General features: G+C 34.2%; 1 protein-coding gene and 1 pseudogene across 1 annotated transcript; both read left to right on the top strand.

The window, feature by feature from the left end:
* Positions 1 to 8207: 8207 nt before the first annotated feature.
* LOC114759871 (uncharacterized) lies at positions 8208 to 8555 on the top strand. The gene has a single exon (XM_028949102.1). It carries the CDS (start codon positions 8208 to 8210, stop codon positions 8553 to 8555), a length of 348 nt encoding a protein of 115 aa, XP_028804935.1.
* A 6570-nt stretch (positions 8556 to 15125) lies between these two features.
* On the top strand, positions 15126 to 21902 carry LOC114759870 (uncharacterized; annotated as a pseudogene).
* Positions 21903 to 22635: the final 733 nt, after the last annotated feature.

Here is a 22635-nt window from a genome sequence, read left to right on the forward strand (position 1 = left end):
ACATTCTAATATTAACTTGAATGAGATAATTTAACTCCTCTTTTGCCCTTAATTTTTCTGACACCCTAGTCTGTTATAATTGTGTGTCCACTTTGCGAGTCAACTTTGCTAGATAAGAAGTGTACGTTAGCCTGAGTCAATTCTGATCGTCATTTTTGCTGTGAATATTCTTTGATCTTTCTTTTACTTTCCACCTATCTTCAGCTTCTTTATTCATAGTAAGAAATTGTTTTTTTCATTTATTTCATCTAATTGAAGATTTTCTAGCATGTAAAAAAACGCAACATATATGGATGAATTGCATTAATATCATAGGAATATTGTTTGTCTTTTTTAGCTTTTGTCTTTTATGATGATTACCCTAGTGCATCATTTCCCACCCGTCCTAAAACGAATTTACATTGGGTGCTCATCAGATGAGCTGCTCATCAGATGGACCATCCAGATCTGATCTGGATGGTCCAGATTTATTTTTATTTTTATTTTTTAAAAATAATTATTTTAATAGGTATAGGATAAAAAATAAAAATAATCTCTTAACTATCATTCTTTAAAAATATAATTTTTTTCTATTTTAAAATAATTATTTAATAATATTAAATCTAATCTGGACTATCCAGATTGCTCATCATGTGATGAGCATCTGGGGACCCAAAACATCCTAAAACCAAGAAATAGATATGCTTTCTCTCTCCTTGCTTTGCAATGCCTGATCAGCATGATCAATGAGGGGTGGCCATTGAGATTGAAGGCTAAATTTGATTAATCGACAAAATTAATAATGATGTTGATAATAAAAATAAAAAAAATCTAAGGCTGTGATCTAACAATATTGATTAAGAAAAGTAAATTTCACTTGACAATACCATAAAGACGCTACTGTTTATGATTCTTCTATTTCATTATTGGATAATGAGTCTGGATTTGAATCAACAAAAGAAACATTTGGATTTGATCTTTTATTTATTTTTATCATTATCGTGTGATCTCTCAACTAAAATGCTTGTTTTGGATCTTGGTAATTGAAGAGGGAATTGGTTTCAAACTGTTGATGTGTACAAAGGACAAAGGGATTATAGGAGGATATGATGATTTTAATCAGACTTATTTAATATGTATTTTCATAATCCATTATGCTAGATTAGAGACCCAAAGCAATAATGCTCTTTGCTATTATCATTTAGCTTTAGATTACTAAAGTAATATTACATTCCCCGCCTATAAATTAATCTTTTTAACTCTATCTGAGGTTATCCTTTGATTGTTGGTAGATTTATTAAATTTTTCCATAATAAAGAGCTTATGCACTTCAATGGTTTTCATCCAATCACAATACGTAAAATTTTTTGCAATACTAATTAAAGATATAGATTGAAAAAAAAAATTTTTTGAATACATATAAGATGCAAGATGGTTTTGAGTTTTAAGTCCTATGTCATCGTAGAGTCCTACTTAACACTTGGAAGAATAGAAGTTTGGGTTGACAACTTTATATTAACACAATTATAGTTTTCTTTTAATTATGGATATGGTGTGTAGATCTTATTTGTGTTCTCATTTAAAAGTAGTCTTATGTCATGTTATCATTGTTTGAATTCCTTTTTAATGTAGAGGATATATTCACCCGTGTATCTTTTTTTCACATAAATCTTTTTATTTTGGAAATGTGGATGTTTAGCTTTATTGCAGTTTATATTAGCAGACAAGTTCAATCTATTTTTTCATTTGTTTTTAAAAGAAGGTTGTTTGAATTAAAAATGTAATAATTATTGTTATTTTGAGCAAAATTGATGTATAATTTATGATTTTAATTTTTATGCAACTTTAGTAATTTTTATTAAAATTGGTGAATTGCATTATACATATTTATATCTTGATAGAATAGAAAAATAGGAAAATCCATTTTAATTTTATAAGATTAAAATAGCCAATTTTCAATTAGCTCTCATTTTCTTCCCTTTTGAACCAAACACAGTATCATTAAAATTCCTCTTTTCTCCTTCTTTTTATTAAAATTCCTCCCCACCCTCCCCTTCCTCACCTCCTATTTCTTTTATTAAAATCCTTTCCTTCTCCTTTTCTCCATCGAGCCAAAAGGAAAATCTATCTTCCTCTTCCAAAAATACCGTGTTAAACCCCTCCTCAACACTCGAACTATAAATTATCCTCAATGAACAATGCCTATCGCCATATATTATATGAAAGCCAACATACTTCACAGCTCTTTTGATTAAATAAATAAATAAATTTATCTATAAGAATTGATACCCATTCAGACTTAAAAATAAAAATAAAAATAAATATTTATAGAATAATAATTATAACAAATACATAAAAAAAATTTTATATCCTATTTTCTCTGCTGCTCCTTGTACCGGGCTTCATTATTTTCATATTTTCCTCTGCGCCTTTTTCCTGAAAATAACACAACCACCAACTTCACAATTTACCATAATTATTTCTTCCTCTCTTTTTTGAAAATAAAGAAAATTCCGGACAAACTACTCAGACTACTGAAAGCATGTTTGAGAAAATTTATATATCCATTGTATTTTCATTAAAAATATTATAAATCTCACTACCAAAAGTGACTTTAAGTTCTCTCAAAGAATTAAACATAAACATAAAAAAAATTCAGATTAACTTTTAAATTTGATAATATAGACTAGAGGATAAACACACTACTCATATGTTGTTGATACAAAAAACTTATTTTCAAAAGATACCTATAATATCTAATAAAAAAATTCAAGCTTAGTCTTTTTTATACAAGTTATTTTAATTATAAAAATTTATTTAAGTAATAATCTCTAATACACACTAATGTAATAGCCTTTTGAGATTGAGAGTATTTTGATACTTTTATTAAAAATTATATAACGTTTGATGAACTATTACTATAAATTTATGGGTATTTTTTATAGTTAACTTTTTAGTTTTAATTGAGAATATTTCTGAAAATAACGCAACCACCAACTCCACAATTTACCATAATTATTTCTTCCTCTCTTTTTTTAAAATAAAGAAAATTCCAGACAAACTACTCAGACTACTGAAAGAATGTTTGAGAAAATTTATATATCCGTCGTATTTTCATTAAAAATATTATAAGTCTCACTACCAAAAGTGACTTTAAATTCTCTCAAAGAATTAAACATAAACATAAAAAAAAATTTCTGATTAACGTTTAAATTTGATAATATAGACTGGAGGATAAACACACTATTCATATATTTTTTATACAAAAAACTTATTTTCAAAAGATACCTATAATATCTAATAAAAAAATTCAAGCTTAAACTTTTTTATACAAGTTATTTTAATTATAAAAATTTGTTATAAGTAATAATCTCTAATACACTCTAATGTAATAGCCTTTCGAGATTGAGAGTATTTTGATACTTTTATTAAAAATTATATAATGTTTGATGAACTTTTAGTATAAATTTATGGGTATTTTCGATAGTTAACTTTTTAGTTTTAATTGAGAGTATTTCTGAAAATAACACAACCACCAACTCCACAATTTGCCATAATTATTTCTTACTCTCTTTTTTTAAAATAAAGAAAATTCCAGACAAACTACTCAGACTATTGAAAGCATGTTTGAGAAAATTTATATATCCATCGTATTTTCATTAAAAATATTATAAGTCTCACTACCAAAAGAGACTTTAAATTCTCTCAAAGAATTAAACATAAACATAAAAAAATTTTCTGATTAACTTTTGAATTTGATAATATAGACTGGCGGATAAACACACTACTCATATGTTGTTGATACAAAAAACTTATTTTCAAAAGATACCTATAGTATCTACTAAAAAAATTCAAGCTTAGACTCTTTTATACAAGTTATTTTAATTATAAAAATTTATTACAATTAATAATCTCTAATACACTCTAATGTAATAGCCTTTCGAGATTGAGGGTATTTTGATACTTTTATTAAAAATTGTATAATGTTTGATGAACTTTTAGTGTAAATATATGGGTATTTTTGACAGTTAACTTTTTAGTTTTAAATGAGAGTATTTTGATACTTTGATTTAAAACTACAAAAGTAATAGGCACTTTTGCATTTTAATTGCACCAATATTATTGGGCATTTTTTTAAACTTGAATTGATTGATTTGAGTTTTGATATATTTTTATGAGTATTTTTTTACCATTAACTCTAAAAAATATAGGAAAAAACAATTTTGGAGGTACCTACGCTATTTTTCAATTTTTAAATTGGTACAATATGTTTTTTCCCTTAATTAAATTTTTAAGTTTGCTCTATTAACATTATTAACTTGCATAGAGATTAAAAATGCTAATAAAACAAAGTTATAGAAGCTAATATAGGAGCTAATATTACTAAAAAAAGTAAAATTAAATTATTTAATTAAGAGATTAAAAATTGATAGAAAGTACAAATACCTCTAATATGGTTTTTTTTTTTATAGAAATATACAAGTCAAACTATTAAAAGACTATGCAATGTACATACACGTCTTAATTCAATGATTCTATGAATAAATTGAGATGGGTGACTAATGAGATAATTCTAAGGAAGAATTCCAATTAAATGCAATTAAAATATTTAAATTTAAGTTTAGGCCTATACTTTTAACAAGTTCCTAATCAGAATATGTCATTAGGAATTTATAAATATTGTTCAGTGACCATAATACCCTCTTTGATTAAAAAGAAAAGCTGATTATTTTACCCATTCCAAGTGTTTCCTCATATCATGTGATTATTTTTTAGGGCTAAAAAACACAAAAGTAAATTTATAATGTTTAAAATTTGTATATAGTACTAAAACCTTCAAAAATATTCTAATCAAACATCTTAAATTACATTATAAATGCCCTTTAGCTAAATATTTTGTATTTTTAAGTTGTAAATATTTGTTTTAAAATATTAAAATATTTTAACTATAAGAATTATTTATTATTTGTAAATTACGTTTTTGGGTAGGAAGCAAACATTTTCTTAAGTAAATAAAATTAACATAAATTATAACAACATAATGTTAAATATTTCTTATAATTAAAATATTTTGAGATCTTAAAATAAATATTACCAACAAAAATAAAAAATATTTATTTCAAGGCTATTTATATTGTAATTTAAAATTTTTTATTAGAATATTTTTAAATCTTTTAGTTATATATACAAATTTTAAATACTGTAAAATTATTTATTTGTTTTTTACTTCTAAAAATAATTATTAGAGAAGAGAGATTATTTGAGAGGAGTAAAACAATCAATTTTTTAATAAAAAATGATATTGTAGTCATTTAATAATATTTAAAAAATTTAAATTAGACCTCATAAACTGATTAAGAATTTAACAAAAGTATACACCCTAATTTGAATTTAAGAATTTTAGTCAGATTTTCTCTAATTCTAAATGGGAAAATGACACAAAGAAACCTAAAATTATGAAATGCCAAAATGGGAAGCTAAGCAAATGTATTACCAGATAGGAAATTGTTGCCTAATTTGGGATTATGCAAATGTTGGGCAATTACCAAACAACCCCTCATGATCCAATAGAGAAAATGACTGGTGGAAGTGTGCAAGTTGTGGCGGGAGCTGGAGGAAAAACTTTGGAGGGACCATGAACGTGGGATCATGAACGCGTGAAGCAAGAGCTGAACAAAGTAAGCAAGTGAGGTTAGTATTCAGTGACTATATTGTTCTTCTCTCTCTTTTATTCGTCTCCTATATGCGTTGGTTGATTTTCCTCTTCCCGTTGGATGGCAATGTCATCGATGTGGGGATGGTTTTGAGGTAGAGAGGGTGGCGAACCAGGGAGATGGTGTGGGTATATAGAAATTGTGGGGAAGGACGGTGATCAGAGGGTGAATGCATGGGGAAGGAAAAACACTGAGGGAGAGGGGTTTGATGGTGTCATAAATGGGTTAGAGTGATTAGTGTCAGATAAAGGCACAATGTTGAAGGAGAATTCGAATAATGGAGTGGATTGATTCTGAGAAAATGAAGTATTAGTGTGGATAGGAAAGAAATGAGTGTTTTGTTGCAAATTATAAGCATGAATGTGTCAAACCCTAAGTTGGTCATGTAAGTTGATGATGATGGTATTAAGTCATATAATCATTCGACTTCTGTTATCAGTGCAGGTAATGAAGGAAAATGAATTTCGAAGCTGGGTCATCTTGTGGGAAGGAGCTGTTCTGTTATTTTCATGTGGGAGGGAAATTTGTGACAAATGGTGAAGGTGAAGTAAGATATAATGGAGGTGGCGTGAGGTTAAGAAGCATTAAGGATGGGCTGACACTTGAAGAATTGAGGCTAATGATATGTGAGTGGATTGGTGGTGATGGAAGAAATTATGACATTAAGTACACAGTGGCCTTTGATGAGAAGACACTGATTGACCTTCATGACAATGCTGAAATGTATAACCTCTTTCAATACAATGGGAACAGCAGTCATGTGTATGTGGCCAAAAAAAGGCAGGGGGTCCCCAACCAAGGGACAATGTAGAAATGTAAGTGGAAGTTTGTCCTAACTATTTGTTTTCATTTATGAATTTCATCTTGTCATTTGTGTTAACGAGTCTTGTCATTCTGAATGCAGAACAGAGAGATTCATGGGCATGTCACAGCAAACGGAACTGGATGCGTCTCCCATTAGTTTGTGTTGTGATTATGGCTGGCTTAGTGAAGAAAATGCTCGTGAATGTGACAATGATGAAAGAAGTGGGCCCCCTAATGTGGATACATCCATCGGAGTTGAAGATACGGATGATAGTGAGATTGTTCATGTGGAATGGAGGGGACTTTTTACAGGAGTGGGCCAATGTTTTCCTAGTGCAAATGTATTTCGGCTGTCTACATACAAGTTTGCACTTGCAAACAAGTTTGTGCCCAAGTATGTGAGGAATAGCAAGGAATTCATGTCAATGAGGTGTAAAGTTAAGGGTTGTCCATGGAAGCTATGTGCAAATCATGTGGGGAAAAGTTGTGATGTGCTACGAGGGACGACATTTATAAATTGGCATGTTCATTCTGCCTAAGACAGCTTGGACGTGATGCATAGTGGAAGAGCTAGTTTGAACTCATCAATAATAATTGATGAGATGAGGGATCATGCATACAAGCACACTTCTGAGATAAGGAAGAAGTTGAAACAAGAGTATGTGATTGATCTAACATATAAACAGGCTTATAGAGCAAAAGAGAAGTCATTGGAAGATATATATGGCAGGCCTGAACAATCATACATGCTCATACCATGGGTATGTGAAAGGCTAAAGGAAACAGATGAAAAAACCGTGGCTGAATGGACTGCTATTGGGAACCGGTTTGAGTGTGTTTTTATTGCCTACAGGTCATGCATTAAGGGTTTCTTGGAGGGTGCGAGGTATATTATGTATGTTGATGGAACTCACTTAAGCGGACCATACAAGGGGATAATGTTGTCAGCTTCAGCTTATAATGCAGATAACGAGCTACTGTCGTTAGCAATTGCAATTGTCAAGGGAGAAACACTAGATGACTAGACATGGTTTTTCTATATGATAAAAAAAATCCTGGGTTCTGTGGAAGTAACGATTGTATCATATCGACACAATACTATTATCGGAGGAGTGGCATCAATCTTTGGGGGTTAAAGGCATGCCTTTTGTTATAGACACATCAAGGAGAATTTTAGTTCAGAAGTTATGAAAATGAATAAGGGGCAAACAAGGAAATGGCCGATCAAAGGAGGATGCACTACATTTATTGGATAAAATTGCATATGCAAGAATGGATGAGAAATTTGAGGCAGCAATGGATGATATGGGAGCCTTTTCTCCAAGGCTATTTGATTGGCTTATTCGTCATGGGGATGTAGATAGCTAGGCTAAAAGCAGATTCTTATATAAAAGATAAGACAATATTACAAGTAATATAGCAGAATCATTCAATGCATGGATGGTCAATGAGAGAAAGCATAGTGTACCCTAATTGATCTATGAGCACCGACAGAAAGTTGCAAGAAAGCTACATGCCTCCTATGTGGCTATGACCAAATGGAAGAATTACGTTGGTCCAAATATAGAGAGTAAGGTGTTGGATATGGTGGTTGGGTCTGACCATATGTATCTTGAAAATTATGGTGGGGGAAGAGTGAAGGTGACAACATCACGTGGAGACCATCAGGTTGATCTTGGACTACACCAATGCAGTTGCAGATCTTAGCAAATGACGGAGATCCCTTGTTCCCATGCTTTTGTTGCCATTAAGATTGTCCACAACAATGTTTATGATTATGTTGATAATTGTTATAAAAAGTCATCACAAGAAAAGATTTATGCTCGCAGTATGATTCTTGTGGTAACAACAGGCATGCCTCACCCAAATGACTACTATAGGATAGGAAATGTCAGTGAGCAAGTTTTCTTGCTACCTCCCATTACATCTCGACCACCAGGAAGGTCAAAAGTAAACAGGGATGAATCAGAGTTCCAGAACAAACGGATATACCAATGTGAAAGATGCCACCAACTTGGACACACAAGGAGGAATTGCAGAAATCCTAACCCATCATGAAGTTTCGAGTATAGTAGGGATGGGTCATTTTTTGATGTACATAGTTGTATGCTCCGCCCTTGTCAAATTTTTTGGGACTGGGGTTGTAGTTAGGAGCTAGATGGAGACATTTTTTTATAAGTAAGGTGATAGAAATTTCAGTGATAAGGGAGCATTAAGTGTGGCCAGTATCTTAATGTGCACTTGTCATTGAATACATGAAAGGGAGTTACTGTTATGAAGATGTTAGCTTTTGTTAATGGCGCATTAGTTGTTGTCATTTTCAAATTTGTTCTGGTCATTGGCAGTGATGCTATCAGCATAAGCTGACAGTTGATGTTAAACTGATGTTATATAATCAGATCAGGTTATGCTTATCATTATAGTTGTCATATTCGCATCACTTGTTGTCATTTTTAAATTTGTTCTGGTCATTGGCAGTGATGCTATCAGCATAAGTTGACGGTTGATGTTAAACTGATATTATATAATCAGATTAGGTTATGCTTATCATTATAGTTGTCATATTCAGATCACTTGTTGTCAGTTTTAAATTTGTTCTGGTCATTGGCAGTGATGCTATCAGCATAAGCTGACGGTTGATGTTAAACTGATGTTATATAATCAAATCAGGTTGTGCTTATCATTATAATTGTCATATTCAGATCACTTGTTGTCATTTTTAAATGTGTTCTGGTAATTGGCAGTGATGCTATCAGCATAAGCTGACAGTTGATGTTAAACTGATGTTACATAATCAGATCAAGTTATGCTTATCATTATCGTTGTCATATTCGGATCACTAGTTGTCATTTTTAAATTTGTTCTAGTCAAAGGCAATGATGCTATCAGCATAAGCTGACAGTTGATGTTAAAGTGATGTTATATAATCAGATTAGGTTATGCTTATCATTATCGTTGTCATATTCGGATCACTTGTTGTCATTTTTAAATTTGTTCTGGTCATTGGCAGTGATGCTATCAGCATAAGCTGACGGTTGATGTTAAACTGATGTTATATAATCAGATCAAGTTATGCTTATCATTATCGTTGTCATATTCGGATCACTTGTTGTCATTTTTAAATTTGTTTTGGTCATTGGCAGTGATTTTACCAGCATAAGCTAACGGTTGATGTTAAAGTGATGTTATATAATCAGATTAGGTTATGCTTATCATTATAGTTGTCATATTCGGATCACTTGTTGTCATTTTTAAATTTGTTCTGGTCATTGGCAGTGATGCTATCAACATAAGCTGACAGTTGATGTTAAATTGATGTTATATAATCAGATCAGGTTATGCTTATCATTATCGTTGTCATATTCAGATCACTTGTTGTCATTTTTAAATTTGTTCTGGTAATTGGCAGTGATGCTATCAGCATAAGCTGACAGTTCATGTTAAACTGATATTATATAATTAGATCAAGTTATGCTTATCATTATCGTTGTCATATTCGGATCACTTGTTGTCATTTTTAAATTTGTTTTGGTCATTGGCAGTGATGCTATTAGCATAAGCTGACAGTTGATGTTAAACTGATATTATATAATCAGATCAGGTTATCCTTATCATTATCGTAGTTATATTCGAATCACTTGGTGTCATTTTCTGTTGGTTACCAACAGGATATATTGAAGTAAAATTGAGTGACCTGAACAAGAAATGGAAACCAATAGCACATATCCAATAGGGTTGTTGTCATCATCTGTTTTGGTGTGGTTAAACTTAGATTCATTCATGTTGCTGGGGAATAAATTGGCATCATGGATCTCAACATTCATAACTTTATGGACACCAATCTCTGTTAACCATAAGAATACAAAGTAAATTTTCAGTCAGCCTACAATGCACATTACATACAGCGATCTAACAGAGGACGAGTGAATTATGAGCCTAACATCGAGACACCTAAGACAGACGCCTTTTCTTGAACTTTCTGCTCTTGGTTGGTTGTGGTTGTTGAATAAGAGCCAATGCCTCATCACGTTTTTCATTCAGTTCATGATTCACCAACCACCATGTCAGGTCACGACGAAAGCCAGTAACTTCTTCCTTTGTGTAGGTAAGGGTCACACCAAGTTCCCATCTTCTCAGCCACATCATGCAGTGCACCCCAAAATCCCTCCTGTGGACACAATAATATTAACACAGTTAGTTAACACCTCTGACATGTTCATTTACCACACAAAATTCGAATTTGACAAAACTGATAGGTTATTCTGCTGGGGAACTTCTGCAAATATCATGGGAGACATTGGTTTTTTCCCAACCAATCTTGGCTTGACCAAGTCTAATATAATATTGAACCTCATCCTCTGCAAAAAGATTCAGGACCAACATAGAAAGTTTAATGATTTTACAAGTTCAAAAACTAGGGTAAAGATAATGAGTTTTTTCTTACACAGTCATCTACAGCCATTTCCACTGGGTCTTTGATGACAACCTTCTTCTTCTTCTTTCTATCCTTAGTTCCGAAATGGTCACTCATGGAGTCTAATATGTGGAAATCTAATGTGCTGGGCTGAATGGCAACGCAAAACCAGTGTTAGCCAACAAGAGCCGGACCAATTATGAAATCACATTCAGCTAAGTTGTAGCCAAGGAACTCAAGAAGAAAGAGCTTCTTATATTTTTGGGCTTTCCAGGTTGGATCATATGCCATCATGTTCTGTATGACATGAAATTGTTAATCCATTAACAGAAAACAAGTCATTTCCAATTCAATTGCTATCATTGGTATTTGCATTCGGAATTATGCAACCTCACCATGAAATCCACATCGAAATTTTGCCTCTTCCCTGACCCCAACTCTGCCTTCATGTCCTCCATCACTGCCTTGCACACCAAATTAAGCACCTACAGAAGACAAGTGAAAATGTCATTCTGATACAATAATCTCACTAAATATTATCAAACATAAGCATGGGTACAAAGAGAGAGCATTCTAAAATACCTTGTTATTTACTCTGTTCACTCCACCCAGGAAAAACAGCTGTTGTCGGTCTATATCTTCATCAAACATTTTGATGACAGTCCTGCAAACATTGTCAGATATCAGTGACAGAAAGTATGGTGTTGGGGACATCATCACTTGTCATCCCCATGTAGTTTATTGTCATTTTCAATTCTATTGCTGTCATTGTCAGTACACACCGTGTCATTTAAAACCAAAAGGCTAGCCAGGGATATACTTACATGTTCCCTTCTTCCTCTCCCTTGGGTCTACGGGATATTAAAGTGAAAAAAATGTCCCTTTCCTCCTTTGGCCTCTTCGTCCTCGGAGCTACCTTGAACTCTATCTACAGAGATTTAATTGTGGAACTCTTTGCCCTTGTTGACCTCCTAAGCTCAGTCGATTTTTCAGGCCCTCCTTCCTCCCCACTGTCACTGCTCACCCATTCACGATCCAACAGCAAAGGAACATTGGTAGAGGTCATTGTCAGTACATGTGTATCTTCCTCACCCTCATCATCTGAATGCCGAACCTCCTTATCATCATCTTCCGTCTCTTCAACCACATAATCATGACTGACTTCCATGTCATCATTGTCATCTTTCTCCTCATCAACCACATGACCTCCTTCCCTGTCATCATGGTCATCTTCCTCCTCATCCTCATCGTCATCATCATCACCTCCATGGCCATCACGGTCACCCTCATCTTCCACCTCCTCAACCATGTAATCATCACTGACTTACCTGTCATAAAGGTCATGTTCTTCTTCATCCTCATCCTCATCCTTCTCATCATCTCCTTTGCTGGTTTCATCCTCATCAAGTTCCTCATTTCCGCTTCCCGCTGCAACCTCTCTTGCAATCTCCTCCACCACTCGATCAACATCATTTGCTTCTTCAGCATTGTTACCACCTGCAACTGTTTCAACCCCTTCTTTAGCAGTGGCATCTCATTCCCCATCCCCATCCCCTTAACTTTGGCATTCAATCTAATCTGCACTTTGAGTAGCTCATCATCAAGAGCCTTCATTAATGTCCTCTAACTTTCTTCAAGCTTCTTAACAAAACGAGCCCTCAACTCCTTCAACACATGCATACACAGTAAATAAAGATATCAAAAAAATTGATCACTGTTATCGAATGCCAGTATCTCACTGGTCATTTGTAAATGAAGTCTTGTTATCTCAAGTATCAACCTTGCTAATAGACTTACTTAAACTCAAGTCACATATATTTTCGAAATTCCCATATATCGGATCTAAAGACTGCAGAATTGGACTGTCCTCATGTCCTGCTGAGTAAACCTCACTGCCACTGCTTACATGCAATATTCCCATGCTGCTACCTCTCTCTTTCTCCACCCTCTCCTTATCTTCTCCTCTGTCCAATATTCAATGGGGCTTGTTGAACCCCGGTCAACAGACAATCCCAGCAGGAAACGCTCAGCAAAATACAATTACAAAACCAAATAAAGATAGGTCACACTTCTGCAGCAATAACATAAAACAAAAATATAGTGAACCATAAGAAAAATATTGACTTACCAACAGCAAATAAAGACACCCTCCAACATTGCAAGTTCCTTTCTTCTTTTTCTTTGTCATCTTCACAAAGTCTCTCATTTCCTTCCACAGGTTCTTGATTATGTATATTAACCAATCATATTTTCCAAACCCATCCATTGTGTGACTCATCACTTTCAACAAACTTATATGTACAGTTTTGCTTGACCCAGGACATAAAAAAGTTCCAATTGTATAAAGCATAAATAGGAACTCAAAATTGTAGCTTTCTTTCCGAGATAATATCCTCTTCAATATTTGGGTAAATGGAACCTTCCAATAAGTATCCTTTAACCTCTTGTATTCCGGGTCATCCTCACTAACATCAAATTTCACTTCCTCCTCACAGTCAGGTACACCTAGAAACTCATGAGCATCTTTTGCTTCAATTACCTGTCCTTGCCCCCTAATGGTCAAAAATGCATTGGTGGGTCATAGCATCTCAACAATGACACAAGTAGATCACGTGGAAGTTGCTTCACATTCACATTAAGCAAGTTCCCAAATCCCATCCTCTCAACTTTCTGCCTTAACCGCCTGTTCTTCTTCACATACTCAGCCAATGATAGAAATCCGGGCAATGAGCACCGGGTGTACAAGGGAACATTGTACTTCTTCTTCTCACCTTTCTCTGGCTTCATTTTCTTTATCCTTTCATTATACCTATCTTTCTCTTCCTCACTCAGGGCCCTCCATGCCTTCCCCACTTCAATTTTTTCTTCTCTTGCATTTTTACACTTCTCCCCTCGTTTTGCCATATATTCCCTTCTGAACAACACAAGCCCAATGTGTACTCCTTTGCTTGTAAACCTTCCCCTTCTTCCAACACCATCTCGTATAGTTTTGCAAAGTCATCAATGTACAATCATTAAGTCATAATTGTTATACATATACTAAATATCTAGTTCTTTCTGGGTATGTTATGGTCATTTCCAATTCCTTTATTGTCATTTACAATATGGCCATTACAGATTGACAATAAGGATGCTACTATGAATATGGTCGTTTCCAATTAATTTATTGTCATTACCAATGTGGCCATTACAGACTGACAGTAAGGATGCTACTATGAATATGGTCGTTTCCAATTAATTTATTGTCATTACCAATATGGCCATTACAGACTGACAGTAAGGCCATTACTATGCATATGGTCATTTCATGTTCCTCCATAGTCATTTACCAGTATGTTATTGTCATTTCCACTTCGTTCATATAATCTTTCCAGTCAATCAGACAGCAAGGTCATTACTATGCATATGGTCATTTCAGGTTCCTTCATAGTCATTTACCAGTATGTTATTGTCATTTCCAGTTCTTTCATATAATCTTTCCACTCAATCAAATAATTTTCCTACTGATTTGAAAACCCATTTTTCCCTAACCTCATAGTTCTCAACTTCGTTATAATAAACAAATAGCATGCCACACAGACTCAGTATAAACCCTTAATCACTGTTCCTGTCATTCACAAACTTCATCGCGTCATATCCAAATATTGCCTAATCATTGCTTCCCCCACTCACCCAAAAACATCGACCACAGCACGAAACTTAAATGCCTAAACTTACCTCAATGAAATGCCGCTGATGCTTGTTAACTGCAATGGTGAATCACCGTGCGCCACCCTTCGTCTTTCCACACAATCACACAGACGCGACCACGTTCGCCCTTCAAACAGCACACCCTTCCACTTTGAACTCCTCTGCTCTCTTACACACACACTATTTTGGGGTCATCAACTTTCCAACTTGCTGGCGTTTTTAGGGCAGCAACGGAGATGGTGGAAGTGAGAAACCAGGAAGCACGAGTCGCAATTCACGCCTCTCTCTCTGTGCTTCAAACTCTGACTGGGCAGAAGGATTTTTTAGTAATTGCCCAAATTTGCATAATCCCAAATCAGGCAACACTTCCTATCTGGTAATACATTTGCTTAGCTTCCGATTTTGGCGTTTCATAATTTCAACTTTCTTTATGTGTTATTTTCCCATTCTAAATTCATTGGCTGGTAAAAAATTTTTTTTTTTTCCTTTAAATTCATTGAAACCAAACAAAAGCCAACAGGCGGTCTTCTTCTCTGACATGCGCGGGGAGCTCACCTCTGACTCTGACCAAACTCTGGAACGACGAAGCTTATAGGTATGGCCACTGGCGTATGGACTTATGGTTCTCTTCTAAAATTCGATGAGGCGGATTCGCACAAGCTATCCTCAAAATTTCACAGTGCCTCCTTTACCTACTCGCGCCATCGCCCGGTACTTCGATATAAGAATCGTCGTCTTCGCTCCACTATCTATTGCAACTATAATAATAATAATAATTACGGCGATAAACCACCTGAATCGACTGGACTCCAAGTTTATTCTCAAATTGAGAGGTATTGCTTTGCTTCATTTTCTATTTTCTTTTAAATGTAATTATATCTTTTCTGTGCCTAATTGTCGTCATCGATCATTGTTTTTTCTGCTAATTACTCGAGTAGGAACACTTGTATGGGACTTGTTGACGTTGTGTTTGGATATAATGTGTGGGTGTATTACAATATCATTATTTAAGTAAGCTGTCTACTCTTCTATGACAACTGCTATTCGCTGCTAATTGTTTTCTTATTTATTTGCAGGATACTCACAGAAACTGTTAGACAATCGCAGGATGGCTGGTGGGTACCTAAAGACTGGAGCGAAGTTGAGGTGTGATCTGATTCATTTTATGCGTATTCCATGTTGTGCATTTCGTTGAATATTTTATATTACTAGTAATAATTTAGGGAAAAATTTTGTTATTTATCTGAGCAGTATGTTAAAAAGCTCATGTTGGAGAGATACATCGACTAAGGGCTGTTGGGTATCCCAAACCATGGTTTGAAGCACTTTTCGAAACGAGATAACCTCCACATATTTACTTCGTAATCCGTACACTTCTGAAACCATGGTTTGGATTCTATCCAAACACACCCTAAGTATAAATGCTAATAAATATCGAGTTTCAATATGAAGGCTTTATATGAAGGGTCAATCAGAACGCCAACCTAAATATTAATTAGGGCCCGTCGGTGTTCAAAAATATTTATAAGTATTTTTCACGTAAACTCATGTCACGTACATGTTTCGTATTCCGATTACTTACAAGCTATTCCACACGGGCCTTTAATATTCAATGGCTTTGGGTCTCGGCAAAGAGAAATAACCAGAATTTGAGAGCAAAGGCATACACTGTAGGAGTCCACATGTATGACCTACGGATAAACATGATCACTATGGATTTGAGCCAAAATTCACAGAATTTGCCGTTGGATTTTTGCTTGCAAGTTTGATTGGGAATATGAATTTCCTGTCATCAAATTATGTCATTGGCTAATGATGTCAGATCAACTTTTTCTTGCTAATAGGGGAGTCTTTAGGTGGTGACCTTCCAAACAGCATAGAGCAGAGGAGAGGAAAAACTTTATTCCTAAAATTCCAAAACCAGCAGCCTTTCATTGAGAGAGGCAACTTTCTTGTTTTAATTTCTTCTGTTTAGACGTGTTTTCAGTGAACTTATTACATCCTCATTGAATAATATCAGGGAGCCTGGGTCCTCCAACCTAGAAGCACAAAACCCAAGTTTGTTGTCCATTTTGTTGGAGGCATATTTGTGGGCGCTGCCCCTCAACTTACCTACCGCTGGTTTCTGGAACGCCTCTCAGAAAGTAAGACCATATTTTCTGATACCAATTGTCCAACAAATTTGTCATGCAACAAGCCGGGTTATTTGAAGCGGTAGATTTACATGTTGGTTTTGCCACTTTTTTCAGAAAATTCTATGTATTGTTATATTTTCCTTTTTCAAACTATTTTATAAGACTTAAACTTGAAATTCTGGAAGTTTGAATGCGTCCTTTGAGTTCATTATTATTTTATTACTGTTCTTCACCAAATGATAGTACTAGCGCAAAACATAATAAACCAAATTATATTCTAGACTTTCTATACCAAGCATATGTCGTTCATCCTCCACTAATTAGTCAACTAATAAAACTAATAATCTAATCCCTTTGGTTACTAGGGGCGTATTGATTATTGCAACACCATATGCAAGCGGATTTGACCACTTCCATATTGCAGATGAAGTGCAGTTCAAATTTGATAGGTGCTATCGCATGCTGCAAGAACAGTATGCTCTAACCTATGCTCTTAGGATAGTATCTCTGTGTTTTAAATCTATCTTTAGTAAGAACAAGTCAAATATGGTGATTGATTCAGATACAAGACCTTCCTACTTTCGGTGTTGGCCATTCTTTGGGTTCAGTTGTCCACCTTCTAATTGGTATATAAATGTTCTTTGGCTACGCGTGCTTGTTAATAGTTGACTGATTTGATTTGTAGCAAGTCACTAAATTGTTATTTGTATCAGGATCAAGATATGCCGTGCAAAGATGTGGGTAATGTTTTAATGGCTTTCAACAACAAGGTATTCCATTGATCCCTTGATGACATTGCTAAATCCATAGGCTAAAAGATTGACCATTATCATAAAGAAGTGGTTTTTTAAAAAAAAAAAAAAAAAAGAATAACATCTTATGTAGAAATCCAACATTTCTGATAGTTTTATACTTCCTGTTTCAAACAGCAAGTCATTTACATATGTAATGTCTGACACAGTGTTCCTCAGTATGTTATATTCTACAATTTCCTGTCTCCATGAATCATGATTGGCTAAGTTATGCTTCATGTACAGCAAGCAAGTTCATTCAGCTGTTCCTTTCTTCTCTCCAGTTATGGTACCAATGGCCCAAAGCATCGGTCCACTTCTATCAGACATTATTTCATCACCAACAATACGTGCAGGGGTCAGTATCTCTACTTATATCTTTTATTATTGATGTATCTAGAGTATTGAAAGCTCGTGTTTGTGTCATGATATCTCTTTAGTTTTGACAGATATGACTATCTTAACATGTTTTTCCAGAATTCAATGCTTTCTCAAGAAAATTCAATGTTCAGTGCTTGCAGTTTAGTTGTTTTATATTCGTTAGTTATGATTCCATGATGAGAATCCCATGCTTTGTCAAATGTCAGTTCTAACCGCCTACTTACATGATAGCTTTTAATGGCACGAATTGGTATGACATTAAAATGATAGAAATAATATTTCAGAAATCTTTATTTTACTAGTTATATCCTTCTTAATTCTTGGTATTTTATATTTGTAGGACATATGCAGTCTATAGACACCTGAAAGCACTCTTGTGTACAGCTTTGGTTGTTTCTTGATGACTAATTTAGATGGGTAAAAAACTTGCAGGCAGAGATGACTTTGAAACAATTAGAAAATGTTAGCCCTTCCATTATGAAGCAGGTTCTACTACCCTAGTTGAGCAGCTGCCACCCTTGTACATGGATTTGGCCAAGGGAAGAGAAGATTTTACTCCAAAGCCAGAGGAGACACGTCGAATTGTATGCGCGCATTTCTGTTTTAATGCATAACCTCTCACCATTCAATGATTTAGGTTCCAATCATATGTCATTTATTTTATTTTATTTTTTAAAATAATTGCATCTTGAATACATTCCCTTTCTTTCTTTCTTTTTTTGGTTGATCAATAAATTCCCTTTTTAATTAAATATAAATGTTAAAACTACTTTTTTTTAAAATCATCGTGCACCAAATTTGGTTTGTATGTTCACATTGTAAAAGATAACAGATAAATTCCTTCTTTGGCTATATCCTTGATATTGATGATATAATCATGCAATGAATTTGATCTCTTTCAATTTATTGTTATATTTATTGTTTTGAGACAACGAGGTAGGTAGAAGGTTGTTATTTGATCCTACAAAGATGCTGCTGATATGTTGCCTTAGTACAGGTCAAAATACCACCTCCCCAACAAATTTCTTGATTAACTTTCTTTTATATCTTATCTTTCACTCATTGTAATGAATATCTTGCCAGGTTCAATTTTAATTACCCCCATTTCTTAATTGTTCAGATAAGATCTTACTATGGCGTATCAAGAAATCTTCTCATAAAGTTCAACGATGATTTAATAGATGAGACTCCAACTCTAGCACGAGTGCTAGGTTCAGAGGCAGCAATTAGTTCAGACCTTGATATGTCAATACGCAAGTTGCCTGGAGATCATGGTCTTCCATTGCAACAGGTATGAATAATTTGCATTGAAGTGGAAACTAATAACATAATGGCTTTTCCATGGGTGGTCAGTTAGTAGTGCAAACCCTATTTGCCTGTAGATTATTTCCTTTGACTTAGTTTCTGAATAATAAGGTGCTTGTAATATTGCCCTTTCATCTCATCCTTACCCAAAATTTATCGCCAAACGTAATAGTTTGTTTACTTGGACGTTATTATCTGGCAAAACTCGCCTAGGTAATAGGGTGCAAGTGATGTCTAACACAACAAGTTGTTTGGTTTGGCTTTAAATTTCTATGAAAATTGGATCGAACATGGAGGGAAAGATGGTAGTTTTTCCAGTTATTGAGAAACTTAATTGAAAGAAATGATCTGTGAAGGACCATACTGAAAGTCTTACCCGTTAGGGAACACAATAGAGTCTTCCTCATTGGAAGTAGGATTACTTTATTATCATGACATGGGCTTTTTGAAAGAAAGATCGTTAACATCCTCAGTCCTCACTAGTTTTGTGGAGAATAGCAGCCTTGACATTTATACTTTGGGCCAATAAGTCCTCCTATCCTATATTCACTAGAAGAGAAAAGGTATGTGGTTATTTGTTTAGGTCATTTCCCTCTAAATATGCATCTAGTTGGCATAGGTCATTTCCTTGTGCTAGTTGGCATAGGTCATTTCCTTGTGCGTTGATTGTTTTTATAAGCAACGAGTTGATTTCCACTGTCCGTACTTTGTCTCTTGGTGAAAAAGAAATGATCTTTTTTGTCCATCAGAAAAATACGGAGGGTGCTAACCACCTCCACAACACTAATGAGGGTTAACATGCTAACCCACCTTCAATAAAATTACATAATATCCTATATTCACTAGAAGAGAAAAGGTATGTGGTTATTTGTTTAGGTCATTTCCCTCTAATATGCATCTAGTTGGCATAGGTCATTTCCTGTGCGTTGATTGTTTTTTATAAGCAAACGAGTTGATTTCCACTGTCCGTACTTTGTCTCTTGGTGAAAAAGAAATGATCTTTTGTCCATCAGAAAAATACGGAGGGTGCTAACCACCTCCACAACACTAATGATGAGGTTAACATGCTAACCACCTTCATAAATTCAAGGAACAAAAACCAGACCGGACATTAAACCGGTTGAGGTAGTGGTTAAGTTATGGTCAGACCGGGGTCACTCGGGATCAACCGGTCATATTAAAATAATTTAATTTAATTAAATGACAAAATATAACAATAATAATAATTACTAATAACAAATATAAAGAAATACAATAAGAATTTGATTGTAATAATAATAAAGTACAACAATATTGAAATTTTGATCTTTATAATTTTTCAATAACTAAAATTATAGTTATTGATGCCAAACTCATCATCAAAATTCATTTAAATCTATAATAATTGAGATATTAGAGTTAAATGAGAAAAATAGGATAATATCAATATATTTATTTAAACCGTTCAATACCGGTTCATACCGGTTTTTTACCGGTTTTCACACCGGTTCACACCGGTTTGACCGGTTCAATCCGTTTGAACCGTTCCCCGGTTAGCTTATGAATCGGACCGGACCACTGACCGGTTCACCGGTTTACCGTTGAACCGGCCGGTCCGGTCCGGTTTTTTTTACACTGATAAAATACATAACAAGTAGATAGTGTTTACTTGAAAGAAGAAAATTGATGGCAAGGATATAAAATGTGGAAGGGAGGATAAAAGTTATTGTACTTCTTACTACTTTTTGTGTTGTATTTAAATATAAAATATATTATATAAAAATATATTATAATTTAATAATGAAAAATATATATATGGCTTCCTTGATTCTAAATTTTAGAGCTAGTTGAGGGGGTGGTTTTGGTTCTAAATATTAGACATTAGTTCACCTTGTCTTTAAATTTATAATCTTTTTCCTAAACTACTACTATTATTGGACATATTAAAGGGGAATTTCTATCAATAGGCTAGTTTCCAATACAAGTAGTTAAAGAGGTATTTCAGAGGAACCGACATGTATTTTTTTTTTTTTTAAAAAAAATAATGAACTTTAGTTATCTGCCTATAAAAAAAAAACCCTTTAATTATCTATCTAGTTTTTATATTTAGGATTAGAGGGAGTATAAAGGTATCCACAGTTGGGCTTATAAATGCATGGACCACTCTAGTTTTACTTAGAACTATCCTAAAATTGATAAAAAGTTATTGAGACCAAGCAACTAATCCTATGAATAAGGCTAACATCATCAAACATTGCCGTCTATCCCGCAGGCCCTTCCCGATGTCCGCAGCAATGGCTGATGCAGTTAACCGTGGAAGTGAGCTTTTGGCGAGTCTGAGCTCAGGAACGCCATGGGAGACAGTTGCTAAAGAAGTAGGAAACACCTTAGGCATGGATTCAAGAATCCTTCGTGCTCAGGTATCAAAGGAAATGGACCATCTTGTGGATGTTATCTCATCCTGGATTGCTTCCAATGCAGGGACCAAACACCTGAAGCCATGAGCTCTAATCGGGAAAGTAGTAGTTGTGGCCGTATTTCTCTATCAAGAATTGATACGCTAGAATCTCAATTGTTTTGATCTATACAAGTACATAGAATTCTCCCAAATGCTAGGTGCTGTAAAAAGGTCATAACTGGAATAAATGTTATATTGTAATGGAAAAGTCAATACGCAAGTCTCTATAATATTGTCTCATTCTTAGTTAAACCCTCGAGTTTTTCCCTCTTTACTGGGCCCTTATAGTTTCCTCAATTATAAGAGTATTAGTTCCTATACTCAATTTGTTAATTTGTAGCAAAAGAATTCACTTTATTTCATAAATTTATAATTTTTTCCTCAAACAGTCTTATTAATTGTAGATGCTAAAAGGGGGTTTCATGCAAATGATTAAATGGGGCATTTCATACAAATATCACAAATAATTAACTTCATTGATTTTTTTAACTTTTGTAAACTAGCTATCTAACTCATATACTTGAGATCAGAGTGAGTAGATTCAAAGTGAAAAACATGAAGACAAATCAAAGTTGGTTTCATAATGTATATAGGAGAGAGAGGTGGACAGGGTAGATATAACTACGGGCTGTTTGGTTTGAGGAAAATCTTACGATGGAAATGGAAAATCAAGAATTCCTACTGCGACGGGCATTTGGTTCAAAAAGTGGTGGAAAACAAATTTTTGAATGGAGGTTGATTTTCCTTTAAACCTATAAAAATGGGCTCCCGCCTCCCGCCTCCCGCCAAAATCAATAGGAACCAATTTTTAGTCACCAGCCTCAAATCACCAATGACCCATTTGCCCCTTAAATGTTGATTAAAAAGCAAGAAGCTGAGAGGACCAAGACTCTTGCAAGTGTAGGCTTTACAGACAATAAGCAATGTTTTACATAATGCAAGAAATTTAGGGCTTGTTTGGTTTCTTTTTTGGAAAACACTTTTT

Source organism: Neltuma alba, unplaced genomic scaffold (genome assembly GCF_004799145.2).
Source record: "Neltuma alba isolate B1F8T4 unplaced genomic scaffold, ASM479914v2 tig00010912_pilon, whole genome shotgun sequence".
Taxonomy (NCBI): Eukaryota; Viridiplantae; Streptophyta; class Magnoliopsida; order Fabales; family Fabaceae; genus Neltuma; species Neltuma alba.